The sequence below is a fragment of the Hyaena hyaena genome, unplaced genomic scaffold (genome assembly GCF_003009895.1).
Source record: "Hyaena hyaena isolate Hyena2069 unplaced genomic scaffold, ASM300989v1 scaffold_82, whole genome shotgun sequence".
NCBI classification, from domain to species: Eukaryota; Metazoa; Chordata; class Mammalia; order Carnivora; family Hyaenidae; genus Hyaena; species Hyaena hyaena.
Genome location: NW_024080713.1, coordinates 3,340,701 through 3,364,917, shown reverse-complemented (window position 1 = coordinate 3,364,917; position 24,217 = coordinate 3,340,701). Strand labels below are relative to the sequence as shown.

At 40.8% G+C, this 24,217-nt stretch overlaps 1 protein-coding gene across 4 annotated transcripts in view; it reads right to left on the bottom strand.

Annotated features, from left to right (window-relative positions):
* Nucleotides 1–24,217, bottom strand: part of AGK (acylglycerol kinase) — an 80,212-nt gene that overhangs the window by 33,268 nt on the left and 22,727 nt on the right. For 3 of the 4 annotated variants that reach the window (XM_039234059.1, XM_039234063.1, XM_039234060.1), the window contains exons 3-8: nucleotides 18,289–18,328; nucleotides 14,724–14,803; nucleotides 9,587–9,662; nucleotides 4,491–4,583; nucleotides 2,780–2,812; nucleotides 1,621–1,715 (exon numbers count right to left, since the gene is read on the bottom strand). In XM_039234059.1, coding sequence (XP_039089990.1) covers nucleotides 1,621–1,715; nucleotides 2,780–2,812; nucleotides 4,491–4,583; nucleotides 9,587–9,662; nucleotides 14,724–14,803; nucleotides 18,289–18,328 — 417 coding nt within the window. Of the gene's footprint in view, nucleotides 1–1,620; nucleotides 1,716–2,779; nucleotides 2,813–4,490; nucleotides 4,584–9,586; nucleotides 9,663–14,723; nucleotides 14,804–17,353; nucleotides 17,407–18,288; nucleotides 18,329–24,217 lie in introns of those variants that run through there. The other variant, XM_039234061.1, reaches the window with a different exon arrangement.

Sequence of the window (24,217 nt, the reverse complement as noted above, 5' to 3'; positions counted from 1 at the left end):
GGCATGCTTATAAGTTTTATAAATCTTTAAGTTATAAATAGAAGCAGCAACATTAGTTTAACCACAGGGAAAATTAGCTCCCCCAAAACTGAAGACCTTCAAGAAACTAAGACCTTGAGGGCAGCCACAACGCGCGGAAGCTGGCTTTTTGGATAGGCAAGGTGTTCTCCAAGGAACGGGGTTTCCCTCTCGATCACTGACATATTTGGGCACGTTGGCTAAGCAATTCAAATAATCTGTATTGATGCAAAACGGAAAACTCTCTAAAGTAACCGAGGACCAAACCACATAGAATTTATCTCCGATAAGAAAAATGTTTGAATAATTCATTTTTTGTTTTATATACTGCCCCTAAGAAATTCTAAACTGGGAATAACAAGTCTGGCAAACTAAAATGCCATGTTGGGCTCCAGGATGACTAATGAACTAGACGTCCCCATTAGATTAAGGCTTGAGGCAGGAGATGTTAGATGGAGGCCTGATATAGGTCTATGTTTATGCCTCGTGTTTGACATTGGGACCAAGGCTTTTACAATATATATGTATATATGTGTGTGTACATATATATGTATGTAAATGTGTGTGTGTGTGTGTGTGTGTGTGTGTGGAGAGACAGGGCAAGAGAGCGTGCAAAGACTTGGTGAAGAAGATATAAAATAACTCCTAAAATTATAACAGCAAAAATAAACCCACAGAAAACAATTTAATAAAAATCCCAAAAGCAAAAAAAAACAACAAAAAAAAACCCAAACAGTAAATCACCTGAGTACTATGATTATGTTTCTAGAAGGTTATATATGTTTCTAGAAGGTGTCACAAGAAGATTTTAGTTAACACAGTCAACAAGTATTTATTTACTGATCTCCCCCAACTGTGTCACAAAGCTCACATTAAAGATCAAGCAACTGACAAGGAGAGCCTGCAAAGGATTTTCTCACTTAAACTATTTCCTGCTGTTCAAAGCCAGGACTCCGATTTAAAATTCCCATTTCCTTGAAGGACTACAGATTTGTTTACATAAGGCCTTCTAGAGAAAAGAGCAACAATCTGCCCAACTCCTGAAGTCAGTTAGATTCGTAGCAATTTCACTTAGATGCTGCTTCCCCGGCTGCTTTATCCACACTTCCTTCGACTCTAGGCATTTCACCAAAGGATGTGACTATTATTTAACTGTTGTAGCTACTTCTATTATCAAAATAATGAAGCCACAGCTTCCAGTTCAGTTTTCACAAGGGACTTGCTATTTGTTATCATCTATTTTTAAAGCAAACAAATGATCAATGCAAACCTGTCTTCACTAGAGAATGTTACAACATAAAGGCATAAAGATGGTTCAGATCAGGGATGCAATCTTCAAAACTGGCAAAGGGACCTCAGTATTCATCTCCACACCTGACCTGGGCGCTTGATATCAGATCACCAGGGTCCCAGAACCCAAAGAGGAAATTTCCCAGTGAACGGAATGGCTGAAATTTGATCAAGGTCCTGCTCTTAATGATTTGAAGTTTCAGACTATCGAAGCTAGGAACAAAACTAATGAATTCTTATCACCCACATGTGAACAGTCCATTCCCAGGCTCGCTCACCCACAAACGCTACCACCCCACAATGACAACCTACTGGACTTTGTTTCCACTTTCGGCAAAGAGAGTATGACTCAAACTACTGGTCTGTCCCAGTGGGATAAATCCAATGGGAATTTTACTGAAGGAAGCCTGGGGGGAAAAAAGAAGAGGAAAGTTTTATGGTTATGGTCAAAAAAAAAAAATCAAGCTGAACAGAGAGACACAGACAGACGTGTCCACAATGACAATTTACTGACCCTAAGTCCACCACCCTGTCTCTCCCTTTCCTAGACCAGCAGTCGGATAATATTAAGTGAGCAGTTTCTAAAATGAGGAAGTCCTTGAAAACCGTACTGAACCTGGAGAAATATTTCAGTACTCATTAACGGCAATTGGTTCAAAGAAATCTGGTTATGAAAATGAGGGTCTTAAAGATATTAGATAAATATGCCGTGGTGACAGAAATTATATTATGTTGTCACAGTATTTGAAGAAGTTGTGGATAAAATTCAACTAAAAATATCTAGCCTTTGTACAGTAACTAATGATAATGCTTTATAAACGATCTCCAGTATAAAGAAGGCGAAGAGAATAAGCACATTCAAGGAGAAGTCCTTCATCCCATTCCCTCTCTCCCTTCTGAGAGGCAACCATTATCCTGCTGTGGCTGGGATTCCATTCCAGCCACACTGTTATTCTTTCACAACATATTTAGGCAACCATTAAACTATGTAGTATTTTCTGAATTTCAAAACTTAGTAGAAATGCCTGAAATACTTTGGCAACCTGCCTTTTTTATTCAATATTTTTTAGATTTAATTATACATATACACACAGATATATGTGTATACACAGACAGATCTATAAATACTTATAGATCTAATTCATTTTTACTGCTACATGGCTTCCAGTATATGAATATACCACATTTATGAAGGAATTCTCTGAAGAAAAATTTCTGTGGGAAAATTTTATATTTCCAACAATAGCTTTTCCAATAAAAAGCTATTGGGTACTCTGAAATACTACAGCAGAGACGTCTGCCACAGATTAATAAAGGTGTTACAGGACACAGGCAGCAGCATTTTATTTACTAAAACCCAAGGAAGCACCTTAAAATATAAAATGGTAAAAAAAAAAAAAAAAAAAAGCGGGGGGGGGGGAAGAACAGAAATGCAGAAATTAAAATACAATTACTCTTTCTTAAAGCTCACCTCATCTGCTCTTCGGAGAACTCCAGTAATTACCTACAAACGTTAAAAAATTATTATAAACAACGTGCATTCCCCTTATCATACAAGAACTGGATTCGATTTTCATGGATCACAAACTTGTTTTCTTCCTAGAAACTAGGTGAAAAGACGTACTAGCCCATCAAACACACAGTGCTCTGCAAAGGGATCAGAGCTAAATTAGATTTTGTTCTTGACCTAAGATCAATAGTCCAATAAAGGCTAAGACAAAATAATTATGAAACGTCCCCATTATATTAGCAAACTTGTTTTAAGCTCTGTACAATGGATACAAGTGTGAGGCACACATCAGTCTTACAGAAGAGCCTCGGCTGTACTGAAGGGCACATATAGGAAAAAACAACACTTTGCTACACGCAGGGAAGTCTCTGTTCGATTAATGCTTCTTATCGATGAAAATGAAGACAAGGGGAACAGCAACCCCACTTTTAAAAAAGCTATTTTTAATTTGAATTTGTACATCATGTTTTTTTTTTTTATTTTTAAACTGTAATACACAGGTCTTATAAAAGTAGTGAAAAATACCTGAAGAAAATTCTTTCTCAAAACCCCACCATGTGGGACAAGCATCATTAATCAGTTATTCACATTTTGGCATATTTCCCTCCAATCTTTTTATTCAGTGCACATTTTTATATAACTGAAATGATACCAAATACGCGATGTGGCATATTGCTTAAAAACATTTTGTAAAGTAAAGGCAAATGCCAATCTCCCCCCTTCCCTCCTGCCTCATGAATTTCAGGATTAAATGGGGGCTGTCTGAGGTCTGTTTCATTCTGCGTTGGCATGCTATCAGTATTCTTCACACTTCATTAAAAAGCCATAAAAACAATTACAAGATCATTAGCGCAGCCTTTCTAAAAGAAGCTTACTAAGGCTCACATAATTGCTAAGTCAAACATAGGACACTGCTCTGTCTGCTATTAGCTCCAGATCCCTCAGCAAATGGAGGCAAAAGGCGATCAGGAACGAGGCACAGATGTGAATTACGGCCCGTAGGATGGAAACGCTGAGGAGGAGGAGGGGCACCCGTCCTGGCTCCTCAGGGTTTCCAATACAAAATGAAGACTCCGGTCTCCTGCTCCCCAAAAGAACACTTCAAGGGCAATGTACTTCCTGTCCTTATTGGACCAAAGTAAGCATTAAGGACATGAAATTTTAAAAGAGAGGCAGATACATAGACCTGAACACGCAGACCCCTGCCTCTAACCGTACCATTAGGAGATAACATTCCATGTGATGGAAATGATCTGAGGACAAATGCATTTTTTTTTCCCAAAAGAAGATCTTTAAGTTTATAAGAATAACGTTCTTCATAATTAAAACTGATTCCCTAACTCCCTAACAGGGATACTCCATGAGAGTCTCCAACATATAAAAATCTCATCGTGCTCACCACCATTTCTTCCCCTTATTCACTTTTATCCAACTTCAGTTTGATAAAATAAATATCCTTCTATATGCTGGGTATAAAGTTTACACAAAGCAAGGAAATCAAAGCACAGGAGAAAAACGTAATGCTATTATGCCTGCTTCAGGGAGGAACAATTCTAAAAAAAAATAAAGAGAAATAATTTCCTTAAGTTGTAACCACTTTATGTCATTGCTTGAAGATCTAGCTTCCATCTTCCTCCCCGTCAAAACCGTTTCCAACAGAACAACAGCCTACCTCCTGCAGTGTCCCATCCCCGCCTGCAACAATGATCACGTCTGTGTTTTCCAACAGTTCCAGAAGTTTCTTGGCTTGGCCCTCATAATCGGTCTGAAATACAAGAGAAGTCTTTGGTAAATGTATCACCCTAGGGCCCTAAGATCAAAGATGTAAACGTCTGGGATATTCAAAGGTTTATACAAGTCTTTTCTCAAATTCGACTTAATTGATAGACCTGAGAAACTAAGTAGCTATCAAAGCAATTATATAGTTTTGAACTGTTTAGAGTTGGAAGGGACCTCAGAAACCATCTTTAACCTTCTTTTAAACATAAAACTCGGGTGGCTCAGTCGGTTGAGCATCAAACTTCGGCTCAGGTCATGATCTCTCGGTTCATGAGTTGGAGCCTGGTGGTGGGCTCTGTGCTAACAGCGCAGAGCTTGGAGCTCATTTTGGATTCTGTGTCTCCCTCTCTGCCCATCCCCCGGTTGCGCTCTCTCTCTCTCTTTCTCTCTCTCTCTCAAAAATAAACATTTTAAAAAAGTTTTAAAAAATTATATGTATATTATATCTCAAACCCAGTCATCTGTCTCTGGTTATACAGTTAGCTAGTCAAAGACTCCTTTCCGGTCCAGTGCAGATTCAATTACACTATTTACCCCGTGCCTTTCACCCAAAAGCAGGAATTCAAGTGCATATGCAACTATAGAGTAACAGATGTAACGAGAAGAACACAGATGTGGGTGCCCAGGAGACCCAGATTAAATGCCAACTCTCCTACTTTTTAGCTGAGGGCCCTTAAACTCTCACGACCTTAATTTTCCTGATCAATGAGATTATGTGGGTTGGGGGATGGTAATAATAGCTTCCCCCTGTACTGTTGTAAAGCGGTATATAAAACAACTGAACTAGCAAGGTAACTGTCCATCGCCTGTGCTGTACTTAAATGAGAGGTTAGGTTTTACAAGGACTACACACTAAAGATGGACACGTGTGATTCAGAGTAGTTACACAACAGGCCTAAGCCTCACCATCTTTACTGAGAGGATTTCCTATCAGAGACCTAGGCAGACTTCAATGAACCATCTAAGCCACTACCTCTAAAGCCAAACATTAAAGTTTAAAACACATAGTGCAACTAAGACTAAAATAGGAAACGCCCCTTCCTATTGACACATAACAAGACACAGTAACAGGCAAAGTAGCTGAGCACAGTTAACACAGAGGAAAGAAGCAACCCCTAAACTAGCACCATTAATTTTATGATGAATTATCCCACTTTTATTATTCATTTATTAAAAATGAAGTGGCTGGCTTTATAGTTAAACACACACCATCAACAATAGAGGTGAAAGTAATTTATTAAATATGTACATGACCATTTTTTCCAAAACTGACAATGGCCTCCGTACGATTCCTCAAACATGCCAAGAACACCCCTGCTTCAGAGTCCTTCAACATCCTTGGCCCAGATTCCTTCCGTCCTGAATCTGCAGGACTTACCCATCCTTCAAGTCTCTGTTGCAAGGTCCTCTTCTCAAACCAGTCTCCCTTGGCCTTCTGAACTAAACTAACACTCCCAATTCCTCCTGGTCCTCTTACTCTGCTTGGTATTTCTTCTTGGCACTCCTCGCCAGCTGACAAACCATACGTTTATGTATCTATTTCTTATCTGATCCCTCCCTTTCCCACTTTGAAGCTCTTTGGGAACAGACGTGGAAAGTTTATTTTGTCCAGCCTGTATCCCCAATACCTAGACCAGGACTTAGATCACTTGTAAAAAAAAAAAAAAAAATTAATAAATATGAATAAGTACATGAATGAACCAAAATTCAAAAATATTTTGACTGATTTAATAGACAGTTATTTAAAAGATTACATTTATAAGTAGAACATACTTGAGGCTCTGGTGTGAAGATGAAAATTCCAAATGCACCAACAAAGGAAGGATTAAAAAAAAAAAAAAAAAGCGGCCTAATGATATTAAATAAAGAAAAGTGAATCAAGACAAGAGGTAGCATAATATTAGAGAACAGTTAATTTTTTTTTATGTTTTTTATTTATTTCTGAGAGAGAGAGCGAGAGCGAGCATGAACAGGGCAGGGTCAGACAGAGAAGGAGACACAGAATCTGAAGCAGTCTCCAGGCTCTGAGCTGCCTGTCAGCACAGAGCCCGATGCGGGGCTCGAACCCATGAACCATGAGATCATGACCTGAGCTGAAGTCGGACGCTTAACCGACTGAGCCACCCAGGCGCCCCAAGAACTGTTACTTTTGTTGGATATAATAAAGACACTGCAGTTACATAGAAAAGTAGTCTGATTTTTTTTTTTTAAGTGCATACCGAAGTATCTAGGGATTAAAATGACATGATGTCTGTAATTTACTTCAGAGAAGTATGTGTGCTGGAGCCCACATGAACCAGACAGCAGCAGGACCGACCCACAGATATGGGAGTCAGGCCATCTTAGGCCATCCTTCCTCAGCCAGGCCACGGAAGTGCCCAATGAGACCAGCACAAGGCAGCTCTGAACAGACTGCTGACCAAAGGAATTGGAAGCAGAGAAGCAGATATCAAGGTAGTTTCTTACATAGCACTACATATCTAGTGTAGAAAGAAATAGGACAGTAATTACAATAAATGTTAACGGATTGAATGGTCCAGTTAAAAGACCAAAAAAACAAACAAATAAAAAAAGTTGGATCCTTAAAATATCCTGTTTCGAGGCTTTACCAGCAGTATATCTAAAATATAAAGATACAAGAAGTCTGAAAGTAAAGGGATAAAAAATATTACACCAAGCAAAAACCAGCCAAAGTAAGCTAGGGTCACTAATCATACTAGAAAAGACAGACTGTGGCAGAGTAGAGACTGGTGCTCAAGAGAATCGCTCCAGACAGGGTCAAAGTGCAAGACAAATGAGGCGATGACACTGGAGAGCATCTAGTGACATCATCTCAACATATCAAAAATGAACAAGACTGCATAGAAAAATCTGTATTAACAGTGGGAGGTTTCTAACACCCCCTCTCTCTATAGTTAAAGCAGAAGAAAAAAAAATTCAGTAAGGACACAGAGAACCACACAGTGAAGAGACTTAAGTCACTGCACACATGCAGAACATGTATCCGATGACTGATACTCTTTATACTCCTACAGGGAACATTTATGAAAACAAAACACATGCTAAGCCATAAAACAAGACTCCATGAAGTTCCAAATGCTGGAATTGTATAGACTACATTCATTGACCATGATGCAACTAAATAAGAAACCATTAACAAAAAGTTAACTAGAAAAAAAAGAACTAGAAAAACTTTTTATTTGGAAATTTAAAAACTGGTCTAAAGAACTCAATTTCCATCATGATGGAAATTAGAAAATATTTTTTAATGAATGTTAATGAAACTATTATGTATCATAACTTAGAAGATGCAGTTGAAGAAGTAGAGTGAAATTTATAGCTTTAAATACAATGAAAAAGGGTAAAAAATAAGCATCCAACTGAAATGTCAGAACAGAATGGGAAAAACCTAAAATAAGTAGAATAAAGGAAAGAATAAAATAAATAAGTAGAAAAAAGGGTAAAAAATAAATAAGCATCCAACTGAAATGTCAGAACAGAATGGGAAAAACCTACAATAAACAGAATAAAGGAAAGAATAAAGGCAGACTAGAAACTAATTAAACAAGTATAAATGAGAGGATCAACGAGCCAAAAACTGATTCTTGGTGAGGATTAAATTGACCTACCTCTCACAAGACTATTGAGAGGGGACAAAAAGGGGACACAAACAATATGAAGAATTAAAATGAGATATTAAAAATATTACAGAAACTTTAAAGTCAAAAGGAGGAAATTATGAATAACTTGATATCAGTTAATTTGAAAACTTCAATGCAATGAACAAATTCCTTGAAAATTGTGCCTTACCAAAATTAATTCAAGAACAGAATCTGACTACTTGTTAGAACCATACAAAACAACCTCCCCTCAGAGAAAGGTCCAGGTCCAGATGGTTTTATTTGAGTTCAACCAAATATTCAAGGAAGAAATATCAGTCCTACATAACAATTCTAGGATCTCTCATACGTGGAGCCTGAAACGTGCATTACAAGCACTCAAATAGACGTTAATGCTCTCCCCTTTCTCCCATCCCTGGAGGTAGACAACTAGAAAACCGCATCTCGGGAGGCGCCTGGGCGGCTTAGTCAGTTAAGCGTCCGACTTTCGCTTAGGTCATGATCTCACGGTTCGTGGGTTCGAGCCCCGCGTCGGGCTCTGTGCTGACTGCCAGCCCAGAGCCTGGAGTCTGTTTCAGAGTCTGTGACTCCCTCTCTCTCTGACCCTCCCCTGCTCACGCTGCCTCTCTCTCTTAGAAATAAATAAAACATTTAAAAAAAAAAAAAAGAAAGAAAACCACATCTCAGATCAGTTGGACATGACAGTTCAACATTTCATGGTAAATTGGACTAAATTACTTTTTAATCTCTGTATTCATGGAAGTGTAATATTAAAAATAAACCATAGACTTATACACGACAAGAGTGATTTTCACCAAATGCACACACCTCAGTACCCACCACACACCTACCACTTCAAAGTCTTGGGCCTTTGAGTGGAGTCTTGGAGCATCTTCTGTATAGCACATCCTTCTAACTTATTTTGTCCCCTTTTTTTCTTAGCCAAATATTGCAAATTCTAAAGCTTTACCATTTAAAATTCCTCACCAGAGAGAAAACGTTTACCTGTCTTTGGAATTACCAAGTAATTAAATACTCAAAGTGGAAAGTCTATTTTCAGGAAAAGAATTCTTACAGCTATGACTACTTTCATCTTCTAAGAGACAGTAATTCCACATCTTATCTTTCAGATGAAAGGAATCAAGTTCATGCCTCCATCTAATCTTATTCTGAAAATGAAAAGCTGGCAATCCTTTGAAAAAAATAAAAATAAAACCACTTTTATTAATGATCAGAACAAAGACACAACGTCTATTCCTCTGTTCCCAGCTTCTTGTGTGTTAAGTGATTTCTGCTTGGAGTCAAGAGGAGAAGGTAAGTTACAAGCAGCAGCAGCTCGGATAAAATCAATACTCTGGAGCGTTCTTACCTTGACGACTGTCACATCCATGCCAGATAAGTGTAAAATTGGGGCAGCATTTTTCTCAAATAGAGTCCTTGCTTTGCTGTAGACAAAGGAAAAAATACAAAAATTTTAACACGAGTTCTCAAGAGATGACAAAATGCCCAACCATCTTTGCTGGAGTAGAAAAAGCAGCAGGCTAAGAAAAACAGGTTTCCTTCATTTTTGCAAACACAGGAAGTCGAACAGCGAGTGATGAGGGTCTACAGATAGAAACGTAGCTGCTACCACTCTGGGGCCTCCGGGAGTTTACCTTCTAATACAATCAGCGCTTGCCCATCTGGGATGCTTGCCGTTCAGAGTCTAGTTCCTCCAGAGGAAGAATGTACACTGCATATGGCTCCACTCAGGAAACAATGTTTGATTCATTCAGCAAGTGTTTACTGAGGACCTACTATGTGCTAGACACAGGTATAGGGGCTATGGATACAACACAACAAAGACAAAAACAACTAGAGCTTAAGTATGATGTAATAAGTCCTCATGGAACTTCTCTATATTCCAGTAGTAGAAAGAGGAGAGTGTATTTAACATTTTTTGTAAGGCCCGAAGGAATAAACTGAACCCCACAGAATACTGATTAGTTCTAACTCAGTGGACACAATCTTTGATGGAGAAATACACCATTTTTAACAATTTCAAATACTAAAAGTATCTCCATTTCTTGAGTTTCAAACCTGCAATAAAATCCCTGGAGAAGGAGCAAAATTCTTTTCAATGAAGGCAGAATTTCTGCTACGAAAGGGCAAGTTTGAGATGAATGCAACTTTAGGATAATTAACAGCTCATCTGAAGCTCCCAGGCACAGTCACATTCTTCTCTTTACACGGTCACTCTGTACACACCTCTGTTGGGAATTTTCATATTGCAGGACGATCAGTGATCTGGTAAGACAGTCTTTGGGACAAGACTGGATGCCTTCCAAAAACAGACCCCAAATCTTATAATCCTTGCATCCCCCGGCCTCTGGGGTTATACCTGGCACTTTCAGAAGACATTTATAAGTGTCTGATAAATTAACACACTGATGCATGAATAAATAAACCTGCCCCCAATGCAGACATGTAAACTCTGTGGAAAATGAAATGACAATTGTGAGGTGATCTAAGAATAGAAACAGAGTCCTTTGAAGAATGTCTGTGTTTTAAGAGCATCACACTCATCATCTTGATAGTGACTCTCATCCAGTGCAGGGGAGGAGTCAGAAACACAGCCCAGGAAATCAAGGAATGCACAAGCTGCAAAGGGTCCCCAGGAGCACAGTCTCAGAGTAGAATAAATGTGAAGCATACCAATCAGTCAACCTGTTTTTTGCCCACATATTTTCAACTATCGCATCGAAGAAAAACAAAAGCTAGAACTTTCAAAATGCCAAGCATCTCACTTTCACATCCACATTTACTCAGTCCTTTTTCGAAGATTATTTTTTGAAACCAGTGATGCGTGCTTTGACTTTCTCACAAGTATTTTATGCTAGGAAGAGATGCGGGGTAGCTCATGAGCCGCGTGTATAGTGATGCACACACCAAATCCAACATTCCATAAAAAGAAATAAGCACCAAAGGGCAGAGAGAGACACATAACATGCCTTATTCTGAATTAAAATAGAAATGGAGAAGCTTGGACAAATTTTCACAAGAACCATTCAAAAAAACATCTCCAATTCAGGACCTACATGAGCACGTTAGAAGCAAATCACACAAACGCCCCTGCCCCTCGTAGGGCCCTGAATGCTTCTTAGAACAAACAGGGAAGGCTCAATGAAAGCCTCCCCTTTCCACGCCTCGTTTCTGGGGCTTCACCCAGTAGCAAAGGGCTGAGCCAGTGATACTACAAAGGTTTCTCCTTCCAGGGTTGTTTTCATTACTAGATTGGTAAGAAAAGATGAGCTGGAAGGGCATCAGCTCTATCTGAGAGGCAAAACTCTGGACCAGTCTTAATCTGCTATATTAATCATTTACAACAAATCCATAAGCTCCAAGTTGAAGAAATAGGATTTGAACATTTGGGCTTTTATTCACACCTTTATGTGATACCATGGCTACAGACAATTGCTAAAATGAAAGTGATTTTTCCCCCTTCTGATGTTCGATATGAAAGATTGAAAAACAAGTGTTACCAGAAAGAAATGAATTATTTATTACATAATTAAAGGTGAGACAGCACCAGAGCTAGAGAAAAACTTTATATACCTACAGCAATTTCCAGGTTCACATACACACCAAAAAAACAATTACTTCTTAATGTACTATTTATTAATGCTAAACACACAGTTATCTTATTTCTTAAAGCACCTACGTAGATTGATTGATTGATTGATTGATTTCTAGGAGAGAGAGAGAGAGAGACAGACAGCGTGAGCAGGGGAGGGTCAGAGAGAGAGGGAGTCACAGACTGAAACAGGCTCCAGGCTCTGAGCTGGCTGTCAGCACAGAGCCCGACGCGGGGCTCGAACCCATGAACCGTGAGATCATGACCCAAGCGAAAGTCGGACGCTTAACGGACTAAGCCACCCAGGCACCCCAGCACCTACGTAGTTTTAAACCAGTACTACATAGTGAAATAGCTACATGATGAATTGTGAATGATGTGTCAGAGCAGAGCCAAGAGGACAAAAACAGTGCAATTAAATAGTGAAAGCTTAGGGAAAAAAAGATGCTGGAGAGCTTCCGAGTGGTGGCTCTCCAGAAGCAGACAAAGATTCACCTTTAGCCTCCATTTTAAAGATTGTATAATCGTAGACAATAATCCGCCTTCAGAAACGCCAATACCTTTACATGTAAAAATGTACACAGAACTTAAAACTGCTCAAAAAAAGTTTATTCGTTTTTAAATGTAATTATCTCTTCTAAGTAGGAACTTAAAATAACTGGTCATAGCTTAAACAAATGATCATATATTTGTCTTCATCAGAATTAGAAAGGTGCTAACTTACTAGTTCTCTATAGGAATAGGTCTTACCATAGTAATACTAAAGTAGGCAGAGGGGAAGGTACAAGCACTTTTGAGAAGGGTGGGAGAGCAAAGTAAAGAACGTTTTGAACCTCGCCAACAAGTCAAAAGTAATCACATTGGCTTATCCTCCCCTTTTATCCAGTGCTTACAGGAACTAGAACACTGAACACACTATAGGCATTATCTCATTTAATCCCAAGGCACCTATTCTATATGGCAATTGTATAAAGCATGAGCTATTACCTTCCCATTGCACAGATGAGTACACTGAGGATTGAAGTTAAGTTACTCCCATATCGAAGAACCGAAGAATATACAAGTCTGGTTGTTCCAACGCTAAAGCCCAGAGTTCTCTGATAGCTTCTGCCACAGGCCACCACTGTTTACTTACCTCAGTATTGTGATGGTGTGGTGTTAGGACTTGTCCACTTGCCGGCACTGCAATTAGTGCTGGTATTAAACAAGAATGCTCACTAGGCATTGGTGTGTCCATGGGGGAGGATAAGTGGCTGTGATAAAGCCAGTCCAACAGGATTGAATTAGGCAGAGTCAGAGAGTCAGTTCAGACAATCGTAGGTAAGTGTCTGCAACTGCAGAATTAAAAATAAGGCTAGACTATCTATAAAGCCATACTCACTATTCTCAAGAAATTACTTCTTACTCAAGAAACTTATTTCAGAGTCCCTGCGTTTTACACAAGAATACTTAGAAGCTTGCTGTTGTTCTTAATATCATTTGACTTGGATCTTATACAATCTGGGCGCCTGGGTGGCTCAATCGGTTAAACATCCGACTTCAGCTCAGGTCATGATCTCGCGGTTCGTGGGCTCGAGCCCCACGTTGGGCTCTGTGCTGACAGCTCAGAAGAGCCTGGAGCTGCTTTAAATTCTGGGTCTCCCTCTCTTTCTCCTGCTCAATGCTGTCTCTGTCTCTCTGATCCTCAAGAAAGACAAAAAGAATTGTTCTGGTCATTAGGGAGAATAAAAAATATCATCCCCCCCAACATACACACACACACAACCTTTTAATCTTTACTATATTTTAAGAATAATTTTACATCTTAGGGGCGCCCAGTCAGTTAAGCACTCTGCTCTTGATTTTCGGCTTAGGTCATGATCTCAACAGTTTGTGGGTTCAAGTCCCACATCAGGCTCTGTGCAAACAGTGCAATGTCTGCTTGGGATTCTCTCTCTCTTCCTTTCTCTCTCTGCACCTCAGACATGCACTCTCCCTTTCTCTCAAAATAAATAACTTTTAAAAAAGAATAATAATTTTAAGTTTTAAGTGATTTGTTCTAAAAGTCTTCAAAGTCTTTTTAAGTTCACCTTTCCAACTGAATGAGAGCTGCATTTTCTTTTTTGCCCTTATGTGTTTTTTTTTTAATTTACAGATTTTATGTTTTAGAGCAGTTTTCAAGTCTAGAGTAAAAACGAACACAAAACACAGCGAATTTCCGCGGACTCTTTGCCCTAGTAATTTTGCACACACAGCCTCCCCCACCTTCAACGTCTTGCACCAGCATAGGACCCTTGTTATGATCAATGGACACAAACATGTGATTATAAACCCAAGTCCCAAGGATTCCTCACACCTGAATGCCCACAGAGTCCTCACACAGCTCTTCCACACCAGCCAGACCAGGTCACAGACTGTCCTGGGACACAGGAGGGACCTAAGTAGTCATTCCTGTCACTAGGCCTCAGCCCCTGAGCCATCTCCTCCATCAGGAAGGCTGAGTGTTCTCACTCTGCCCACCTCCAAGACCTAGCTCAAGCTTCCCTCCTCCTGGAAAGGTCGTTTCTGACTTCACAAGCCCACAGTGCTCTTAGCTATTATTGAGCATCCTGTGTCAGAGAAGGCCCGGTCATTGACATCCCAATAGCAGGGACTGTCCCCACGCAGGGAAGACTTACTCAGAGTACGAATTCTGGGATTGTTATTAAACTGCAGTTGGACAAATTTGCTGAGCATCAGCCAGCATCACAGTCACTGCTCACTAAGTGCTATTTCTCCATTACAAATTCATCTTACTGCTAGTGCCGAACCTACTTCTCTAATTCCACACAATCCAACTAGCTTGGCTAGTCCGTGATTTCCCCCGCCCCACCTTAGAAGAAGAGAGGATGTGACAAATCACAAACTGAACTACCCTTTGCAAGCTGCAGGATTGAGAAAAACCGTGGCCTTCTTCACTTGTGCATTGGGAGGAATGAGTTGGTTGCCAAACACCTAAAAAGGAAAAAAGAAAAGTTTTAAGCAATGTCCTTTTATTCGGTTAGTGAATACATATATTCTTTCATTCCAAAGGCATTTACTTCCAGGAGACACGGTATCTACTCCGGGGGAAACATGTTCCTTCAGGATTTCATATTGACAAAAATACTATGAACAACAATAACAAAGTCTATCATTATTTAAGGACAATCACCTAAATTCTGTAAGGAAAAAAACCCTGCTTCATCTACTAGAGGTAAGTAATTTTTCTGTTCTCTTTATGATACGGCCAGGCTTATTATAAACACATAACCAGCAAGGCCACAATCGATCAGAAGGGAAATTTAATCCATTTGTCCTTAGTCTTCACAGTATAATCTTTCTCTTCTTCAATTTAACTAACTAAAGCATATCCATAAAGAACCTATGTGTTACTACTTAATCTTCACCTTTTCAGGGTGCCTGGGTGGCTGAGTTGGTTAAGGGTCCAGCTTCAACTCAGGTCATGATCTTATGGATCGTGAATTTGAGCCCCACGTCGGGCTCTGTGTTGACAACTTGGAGCCCACTTCAGATTCTTTGCCTTCCCTTCTCTCTCTGCCCCTCCCCCCTTGTGCTCTGTCACTCTCATACAAATAAACATTAAAAAGATTTTTTTTAAGTCTTCAGATTTTCGTACATGTAAAAAATAAACCTAATAATCTATTTGCCTCTTCCTCTTTGCAACCTTGTATAACCTGATAAGTAAATAACATCAACTGATGGCAAGGGAAAGAAAGATAATATTTACTAAGCGGTTAGTATTTGCCACTGTCCTATACATTATTCTCAGTTCTCAGAAACTTAGGAGATATTAAATGTTCTCATCTTAATAGTTTAGAACACCAAGAGTTAGAAAGACTAAGTCACATAGTTAATCAATGGCAAGCCTAGAATTATATCTAACTCCAAACCCCAAACTACTTCTACTCCGTTAGCTCTGAAAAACAGAAAAAGGAGGCGGCAGCATTCAGAAGCGCAAAGACCTGGGTGTGCAAAGCCAAGATGGGAATGAACGTGAGCTAGCGCTACTCCATCTGAGCTGGAAAAGACCATCAACAGAAGGAGTAAGTGGTAAAGCACCAGAGCCAAACTTGTGAGCTTTTGATGGTGGGGGGCAGGCCAGGGCCAAGGAGGCAGAATTCAAGTGTACAAGTACCAAGGAAAGACAGGAGAGAAAAATTAAAGTTATACCAAGAGTTTTATTAAGTGACTCTAATCCACTGCCTCCCTGACAGTCCAGGGGAGAGAGGTTCTCACCATGGTCTTTTTAAAACACAAAACAAAAACACTTTCTGAATGCTTCTGAAAGACTTACCATTTCATTGTAAAAAGTTTCTGGTACGTTCTAATTTTACTGTTTTCACTTTTGTTGAATTCGACCTTAATGTTTCACTGCCAAATCTCTAAACATTGCAATGTGTTCTCTCTCTAGCGATATCTTTTCTGGAATGTGTCCAGAAATCATTTAATTAACCAGTTTCTCTGGCCTACCAAATTCCAGATCTACAGTTCCAGATCATTCTCCTGTGTCCTGGTTTCTCAGTCTCTCCAATTCTTACCTACCTTCAACTCCACTCTCAGGTTTACAGGAGGTTAAGGAGCTTATGTGAGGCTACAGTGAGTTGAGTTTATGGGAGCTTTAAAAAAATCTTTCAAAAATTTAGACTGTAAAAGGAAAGACATAACACAAAGAGTAACTAGAGTAGGCTCTAGGGATGAATTCATTTCTGTCTGCCAGACGGAAGGAGGTCCATGGGTGCTGAGAAGTAAAGAATTAGAGCCATGGGAAGAGGTAAATATGAGGGAGCAAATGACGAGGGGAGCAGTCTCTGAGAAAGGAAGAGGCCACACTCAGAACAGAGGTGGATGCATTTTCCTTAAACAAGACAGAGAGGACCGTAGGACTACTCTTCCTTAGGGAGAGACAAAGTGTCCCCCCACCCCCCCACACACACACACCCAAGAAGATTTTCTAGTTACTAATGGAAAATTAGCTTGGGGTAGGAATCACCTCAAATTTAGTACTGAAATTTATTTGAAATGATATTCTTTTTTTTTTTTTTTAAGAGAGAGAGACAGAGAGTGTGTGTGTGTGTGTGTGTGTGTGTGTGTGTGTGTGTGAGAGAGTGGGGGGAGGGGCAGAGGGAGAAGGGGTGGGGGGAGAGAGAGAAAGAGAGAAAGAGAATGAGAATGAATTTCAAGCCTTCATGCTCATCACAGAGCCCAACATGGGGCTCGATCCCAAGACCCTGGGATCACGACCTGAGCCAAAATCAAGAGTCAGATGCCAAATCAACTAAGCCACCCAGGTGTCCCTTGAATTGATTTTCAAAACAGCAGAGCCATAGGAGATCAAAACAAACAGAAAAGTAATCAAATTCTTAAAACACAGATTTAGAACAGTTAGATAATCACCAAAGAGAAGAATTTATTAATAGTATCTATTGCCATTGTCATCTATGAAAATATCTCAGTAACAAACACGAGGCTTGCAACCTCCCTCTTCTACTAAACACATCATACCTTTGTCATTTTTTACTTCATGTTTCCTTTTTGGTATCTCTGGTACCGTAAGCCTAAATGACATACAATAAAAAGGCAACTCAGTCATGAAAATTCACCTGCAAGGTGTAATGTACAAACCTGGAGGGGATGGAAGAAGAAGAATGTGGTCTTGAACCTAAAAGGATTTTTTTTTCATGTTTTGTGAGAGAGAGAAAGACACAGAGTATGACTGGGGGAGGGGCAGAGAGCGAGGGAGACACAGAATCGGAAGCAGGCTCCAGGCTCTGAGCTGTCAGCACAGAGCCCCATGCCGGGCTTGGAGCTCACAAACGGTGAGATCAGATGTGAGCCGAAGTCAGACGCTTAATCGACTGAGTCACCCAGGCGCTCCTTGAACTTGAAAGGATCTCTAATTCAACTGTAACTAAGGCAGCCAGATACAGGAATATTTACATGCATCACAGGCCTGGGAGAACAATGCACACGTGGTATGAACCAACTGTGCTAAACAGGCTTTACAAATACTAATCAACAGTTGTGAGAAGATTTGACTTTGAGAAGTAACACCTGGTCTGAACAGATATCCTTGGGGGTTATTTGGGGCAAGGAAGATTCAGGGCTTAGTCCGATCTTCAAGGACAACCACAGACATGAACAAACTCCCAGAGCTCCAACCAGCCTACTTCTACGCTCTTAGGTCAAATCCAGAAGTAAAGCACGTCTAAAGGGGTGGGCGTCAGAACTGCTCTTCACCAGACGGTTACCTTCCTCCAGTCCTACTCAGAGCTGGCTCTCAGGCTGACTCATCCCCTGATAGTAGGAAAATACATCCAAACCACACCGAGGCAAGGCACCCCTGGAAGAGCTGGGGTGTAGGTCCCCTGGAAGAGCCAGGGTGTTCTGCGCAGCGGAGCGAAAGCGGGTTTTCACTTCAGCACATGAAGTGACATTACCTGAGCTTCTTGGCAGGCAGCTCTCCTTAGCAGGTTATCACTATTAGGGCAAACAAAAAAAAATGAACATTAGCTTTAATCAGCAGGCTAAGATCCAAACAAAACTTTTTTTCTGTTTTAAATACGTACAACCATTCCCTATAAAATACCCAAGTGAAAGTTTCTAAAAGGCCTGTAACAAAGCACAGGCACTTGTGAAAAGTACTTTCCCTGATGAAACCCGGTGTTAAGGATTTCCATATAATGGTATTCAAAATACCACTCCCTCCAAGACTCCCACATCCTAATCCCCAGAATCTGACAATATGTTACCTTACTTAGGTGGTGAAGGGGATTTAACAGATGTGATTAGGTTTAGGATCTGGAGATGGGAAGATAATCCTGGTTTTATGCAGGGGAGACTAAACTAATCGCAGGGGTCCCTAAAAGTACACAAACTATCCTGGCTGTGATCAGCAGCAAATGCTATTATGGAAAAATGGTCAGAAAGGTGCAAGCTTGCTAGCCCTGAGGATGGAAGGAGGCCGCCAGTCAAGGAATGGGGGTACCTTCTAGAAGCTGGAAAGGCAAGGAAATGGCTTCTCCCCAGAGCCTCCAGAAGGAATGCAGTTCTTATGGACCCCTTGATTTTAGTCCAGTGAGTCCCATGCTGGACTTCTATCTAACCCACAGAAGTGGAAGATAATAAATTCTTGCCGTGTTAAGTCACTAGGTTTGCAGCAGTTTATTAGAGCAGCATTAGAAGATTAATGCACATATCCTGTATTTTTATTATCCAGTGGAAATTACTCTGGTCATTAGGCAGAAATAAATTTGATGTTTAGTTGCTTCTGCTACTGTTTTATCTAAATCTCTTATTTTTTATATCCCTGTCAGACACTCAATTATATCACAAGTAGGAAATTTTGGCATGAGGTGAAATTTTGGCTTGCAAAAATGAAAACATTCTGTCAGAAAATTGTCTATTTAATATAAAAGTTCCTAAAATGTGTGTATGCCATTTATACTATAAGAGCACGTTAAATGACTGACTGCCCATCAGGCCCCAGAATCTTCTTGTTAAGAGTGTATCCTAAGGCATATTGATGGAGCTAAGACAGTAACTTCAACCTGGTTAGCCACGGTTAAAAACACTGAGCCAATCCACAACTTACAGCAAAGAACTGAAAGGAGAAAAGGGTTCTTTCACTTACATTATTTCTAAAAAAAATAGATACTCTTGCTAGACCATTCTCCTAACATTGGAGGCCTTATATTCTGCATTTTTAGTCATTTGAAACATAATTTTGAGGTAGATTTAAACTAAAAGAAATGAAACAACCTTCTGCTTTTTGCCATAGCTGAGGTTAAAGGCTGCTTGATGATTTTTCGTCCCCAGCCAGGCTGGAGAACGCCCCCTAGATCACACGGAGCAGCCAGCTTTTAGAAGGAAGCACTGTGTGAGGCCAAGCGCCCATGCCACTTGTCTGTGGGATTTACCAAAGAACACAGAAACATTTAATGTGTCCCGTTGTGTTTACTGCAGCATTAGTTACAACAGCCAAGATGGGAAAGCAACCCAGTGAGCCTCGATGGATGAATGGATGAAGAAGATGTGGTGTATATACATACAGTGGAATATCATTCAGCCATAAAAAGAATGAAATCCTGCCATTTGCAAGGACATGGATGAAACTAGAGAGAATAATGCCAAGGAAGTCAGAGAAAGACAAATAACATTTCACTCATTTGTAGAATTCAAGAAAGAACTGAACAAAGGGGGGTGGGGGGTGGGAAGAGAGAAAAACCAAGAAACAGACTCTTTAACTAAAGAGAACTAGTGGTTACCGGGGGGGGGGGGGGGGGGGGGGGGGGGGGGGGGGGGGGGGAGTGCGTGAAAGAGGTGACAGGGAATAAAGAGTACTTTTATCATGACGAGCATGGAGTAATGTATGGACCTGCTAGATCACTAGACTGTACACCTGAAACTACTATAACACCGTATGTTAACAATATTGGAATTTTCATTTAATTTAAAAAATGCTCCCCATCTGAAACCGCAGAATAATGTTCTCTTAAAATTATAATGACACTTAAAAGTGCATGCTGTTCTACAACAAACATTTTAGGGGTGGCTAATCCTTTGGGAGGTCTAGACCACCAGGCACCTTTTACTGCCAAGTTCAGTCTCCACTTGCTTGAGTGACTATTCGCCACCTACACTGTGGCAACAGGTTGCTGCATAAGCTTCTCACCCCTCCCCCACCCAAGAGTCACAAGTATTCATGTTCTGCTTTTCTACCCAAATGCTCTCCATCAACTGCTCTCAGTGAGTCATCCTAACAGCAACAATTATATACATAGTTTAAACACACACACACACACACACACACACACACACACACACTAAGGGAAATTCAAGGTACAAAGTAAAATATTTAAAAATAATTAACATGACAAGTCTTTATAGTTGACTTGACACCTCACATTCACGACCTTCTATACAATGACAAGATAAAATACTCAATCCTCAGTAACCAATGGATCACCAAGGAAAACTGGGTTCCCTGCAGTAACCTGGGCACGTGTCACTGGATGCCCCGGACCAGGTTAACCCTCAGTCCAGCTTCCACACTGCCCTGGGGGGGCCACTACCACCACACAAAACTACTATAGGAAAATAGTAGTAGGTTCCTACTACTATAGGAAAAATGTAGTTTTCCTATAAAATTACCTCTGCCTCCAGTCTCTTCTACGACAATCATGTCCACTGGATTCCTCTCTACCAGCCGTCACTACTTCTGTAACAGCTGCGTGCCTACCTGTACATCCCCAGCCCTTTCCCCCAACTGGCTCCTCCCCTCCTACCAAGGGCAGGCCCTCAAAGGTGCCAGGCTCCTCTGGGTCATTATGAGACACCATCGGCCTTATCGCATTGTGGCCACATGGATTCCTGTGGGCCTGGGTGAAAAGAGAAGGGCCCCAAATACAGACAAGCATATGGGCAGCACCTTGGATCATTTTCTTCCTAAATTCTTTTTCACTCAAAGAAAAATTTTGAATGTTAACTTGTGATTAAGAATATGATTAAAGACCTCGGTTCTCTTGAGCTTGCTAATACTACTTGATTTATCAAAGCACAATTCAAAATCAAAAGACTTTTGTATAATTAATTCCCTGGATTTTAACGTGCCAGATGGAATATGCTGTCAATGCCACCTGTGAGAAAGCTAGACTATGTACCAATTTAGATGCTACAAAAGAAAATCTCATTATAATCACACTTAATTTTTTTAATATCAAAAATGGTATTAACTATCTTGATCTTGCTCTCTGAACCAAGCTGTTTCTAAAAATCACACAGATCCTCAAAGAAAAAGTGATTTCTCCCATTGATATATTCTGGTGATCTATAACCAGCTCTGAAAAGGATTTCAAAAAAGAAATTCCAAAAATGTTTCAGGAAAGGCAGCTTTGTTGGAATAAAAGAGAAAATAACTTAAAATTCACAGAGCAACTTCTATGAGTCAGATATTATAGCTCAGCTATAATCTTTGTAACAACCTTGTAAGACAGGCATTATATTTCACTTTATGTATGAAGAAGTTGAGGCTCTGAGCAGAAACTGACTTGCCCAAGATCACCGTGTTACTAAGTGGTGGAGCTAACATTCCAGCCCATGCCAACCTGACCCTCAAATAAATGCTTTAAGGCTTTTTCTTACCTTCAAACAATCATGATTGGGCAATACTCATTCACATATCTCCTTTACAGCACATTCATTCAATTAATCACATTACCTCCTAATCTCATTTAACTTTTAAAATTTACATTCATATGTTTTTAGTAAGTTCAAGTCCAATAAAGTTCCCAAAAGTGGCAGGCGAAATACCCACAAAGTGCTGGGTATGGTACAATGAGCCAGATTTGGTCCTAACCTGAAACAGTTTAGGACGGAGTGGCAAAGACAGCTCTTGGCAAGTATTGCTGGTAAAGTAAAAGACTGGTTTCTTGATAAATGATATGTCAGGTGCAGTACTAGATGTCCCGGATAGACTAGTGAATAAACCCTGCACTCCCCTCATGAAGTTTACCGATGAGAAGGGAAGAAAGTCAATTCAACAGGTAATCGTAACGCGATTTGACTTTTATGTGCTCCGTAAAAAGGGGCGCATTTAGGAATACCTAACCTAGTCTTGGGGGAATTGGAGAAGGCTTTTTATAGGAAGTGACCCTAACGTGTAGATTTAGGCAAGAAATAAAAAGTAGCAAGGCAAAAACAGGGAGGGGAATGCAAAGACAACAGCATGTGCAAGCCTGAGGGCATGAGGCAGAGCCAATATGGGAAAGTGAAAGTAGCTCAGGACAGCTGAAGGGGCCTGCAGTGGGAGGAGCCTAAAGAGGAGGTCAGGCCCAGGCAGACTGCCACTGCCTGTTATTTTTTTTTAATGTTTTATGTATTTCTAAGAGACGGAGAGAGACAGCGTGAGCAGGGGAGGGTCAGTGAGAGGGGGAGACACAAAATCTGAAGCAGGCTCCAGGCTCTGACCTGTCAGCACAGAGCCCGACGCGGGGCTCGAACCCAGGAACTGTGAGATCATGACCTGAGCCGAAGTCGGTCGCCCAACCATTTAGAAAGATAAGGGATGGGGCGGGGGAGGCAGATTTACATTAGGAGGATCATTCTGGCTGCAGTGGGAAGTCAGCAGTCCATGGTTGAAGGAAAGACTGGACCCAGGGAGCCCAGGGAAGGTTCTCCAGGAATGCAAGACAGCCATGACGACATGATGACCACAGGAACCAGGATCCAGAACAGGATAGAGGCCGCAGATATTTTGGAAGCAAACCCAAGGACTGGCCTACGGGTGAGTAAAGGGAAGGCAGGCGTCGAAGGCAGTGTCCACATTTTTGCCCTGAGACATCGGTGGAAGGTGGTACCACTCGTTGATGGATTGTGGTAGGAGACACAGGTTGGGGGCTGCGGAAACTGGGCTTAGGTCTGGGTCTGTCAATGGGAGATAGCAAGGAGTCCGGGTGGAGGTGTCCAGTGGACAGCTGGAAATACACGTGTGGAATTCCGAGCAGTAATCTTGACTAAAGATGTATGTGGTAATGGAGGGATAAGAGTGGATCAGATGGTCTACATGAGGAGGTGAGAAGCAGAAGCAGCCAAAGAGATACCCTGAGTGCTGGGCCAGAGGACAGAGAACCACAGATGAATCTCACCTACACAGAGACTGCACCTCATTTGAAAGTCAAAGGAAACATGTGGTGGATAATAGAGGAAAGAGGTTACTAACTATTTCCTTATCTCCCATCATGCCCTTGATGCTCCCTCTACTCTTGGCAAACCACATGTGTTTGCTCTTCCTAAAACACACAATGAACTTTCCGCCTTTGAGGATCTGATCATTCTATCCCCTCTCCCTTTTAAAAAACCAGAAAGGCCAAAGCCGATACCACCCACACCCCTACCCCATCACACACAAAACTGCTGGTCTTCTCTTTCTTCCTTCCCTGTAACTGCCTTGAATTCATAGATAATTCACTACTTTCTCATTTTCTCTTCCACTGCACACAGCACCTTTGTAGATAAAAGGTACTCAAAAAATAGCTGTTTAATAAATAAGTGGCAAATGTTTGAACAGGAGGGCCTGACTCACTGCTCACAGGCAGACTCCATCCTCTATAGGGAAAACTGAAGGTGATTCTCTGGATGAGTGTTTGGCTCTTGAACCAACAGACCACCCGAGATAGCTCTTCACTATAATGACCGCCAAAGGGCAAGAGAAGAAATCACTGTGGTGCACTGGAGGATGAGAAGTTAGAACAGTCATGGAAACCTGATCAGGTCAAGAACCGGGGGCGGGTGGGTGGGTAGGTGTGTGTGTGTGTGTGTGTTTGGGAGAGTGGGTAATGGAACTAGTTAAATGAGGAACTTCTGATGTAC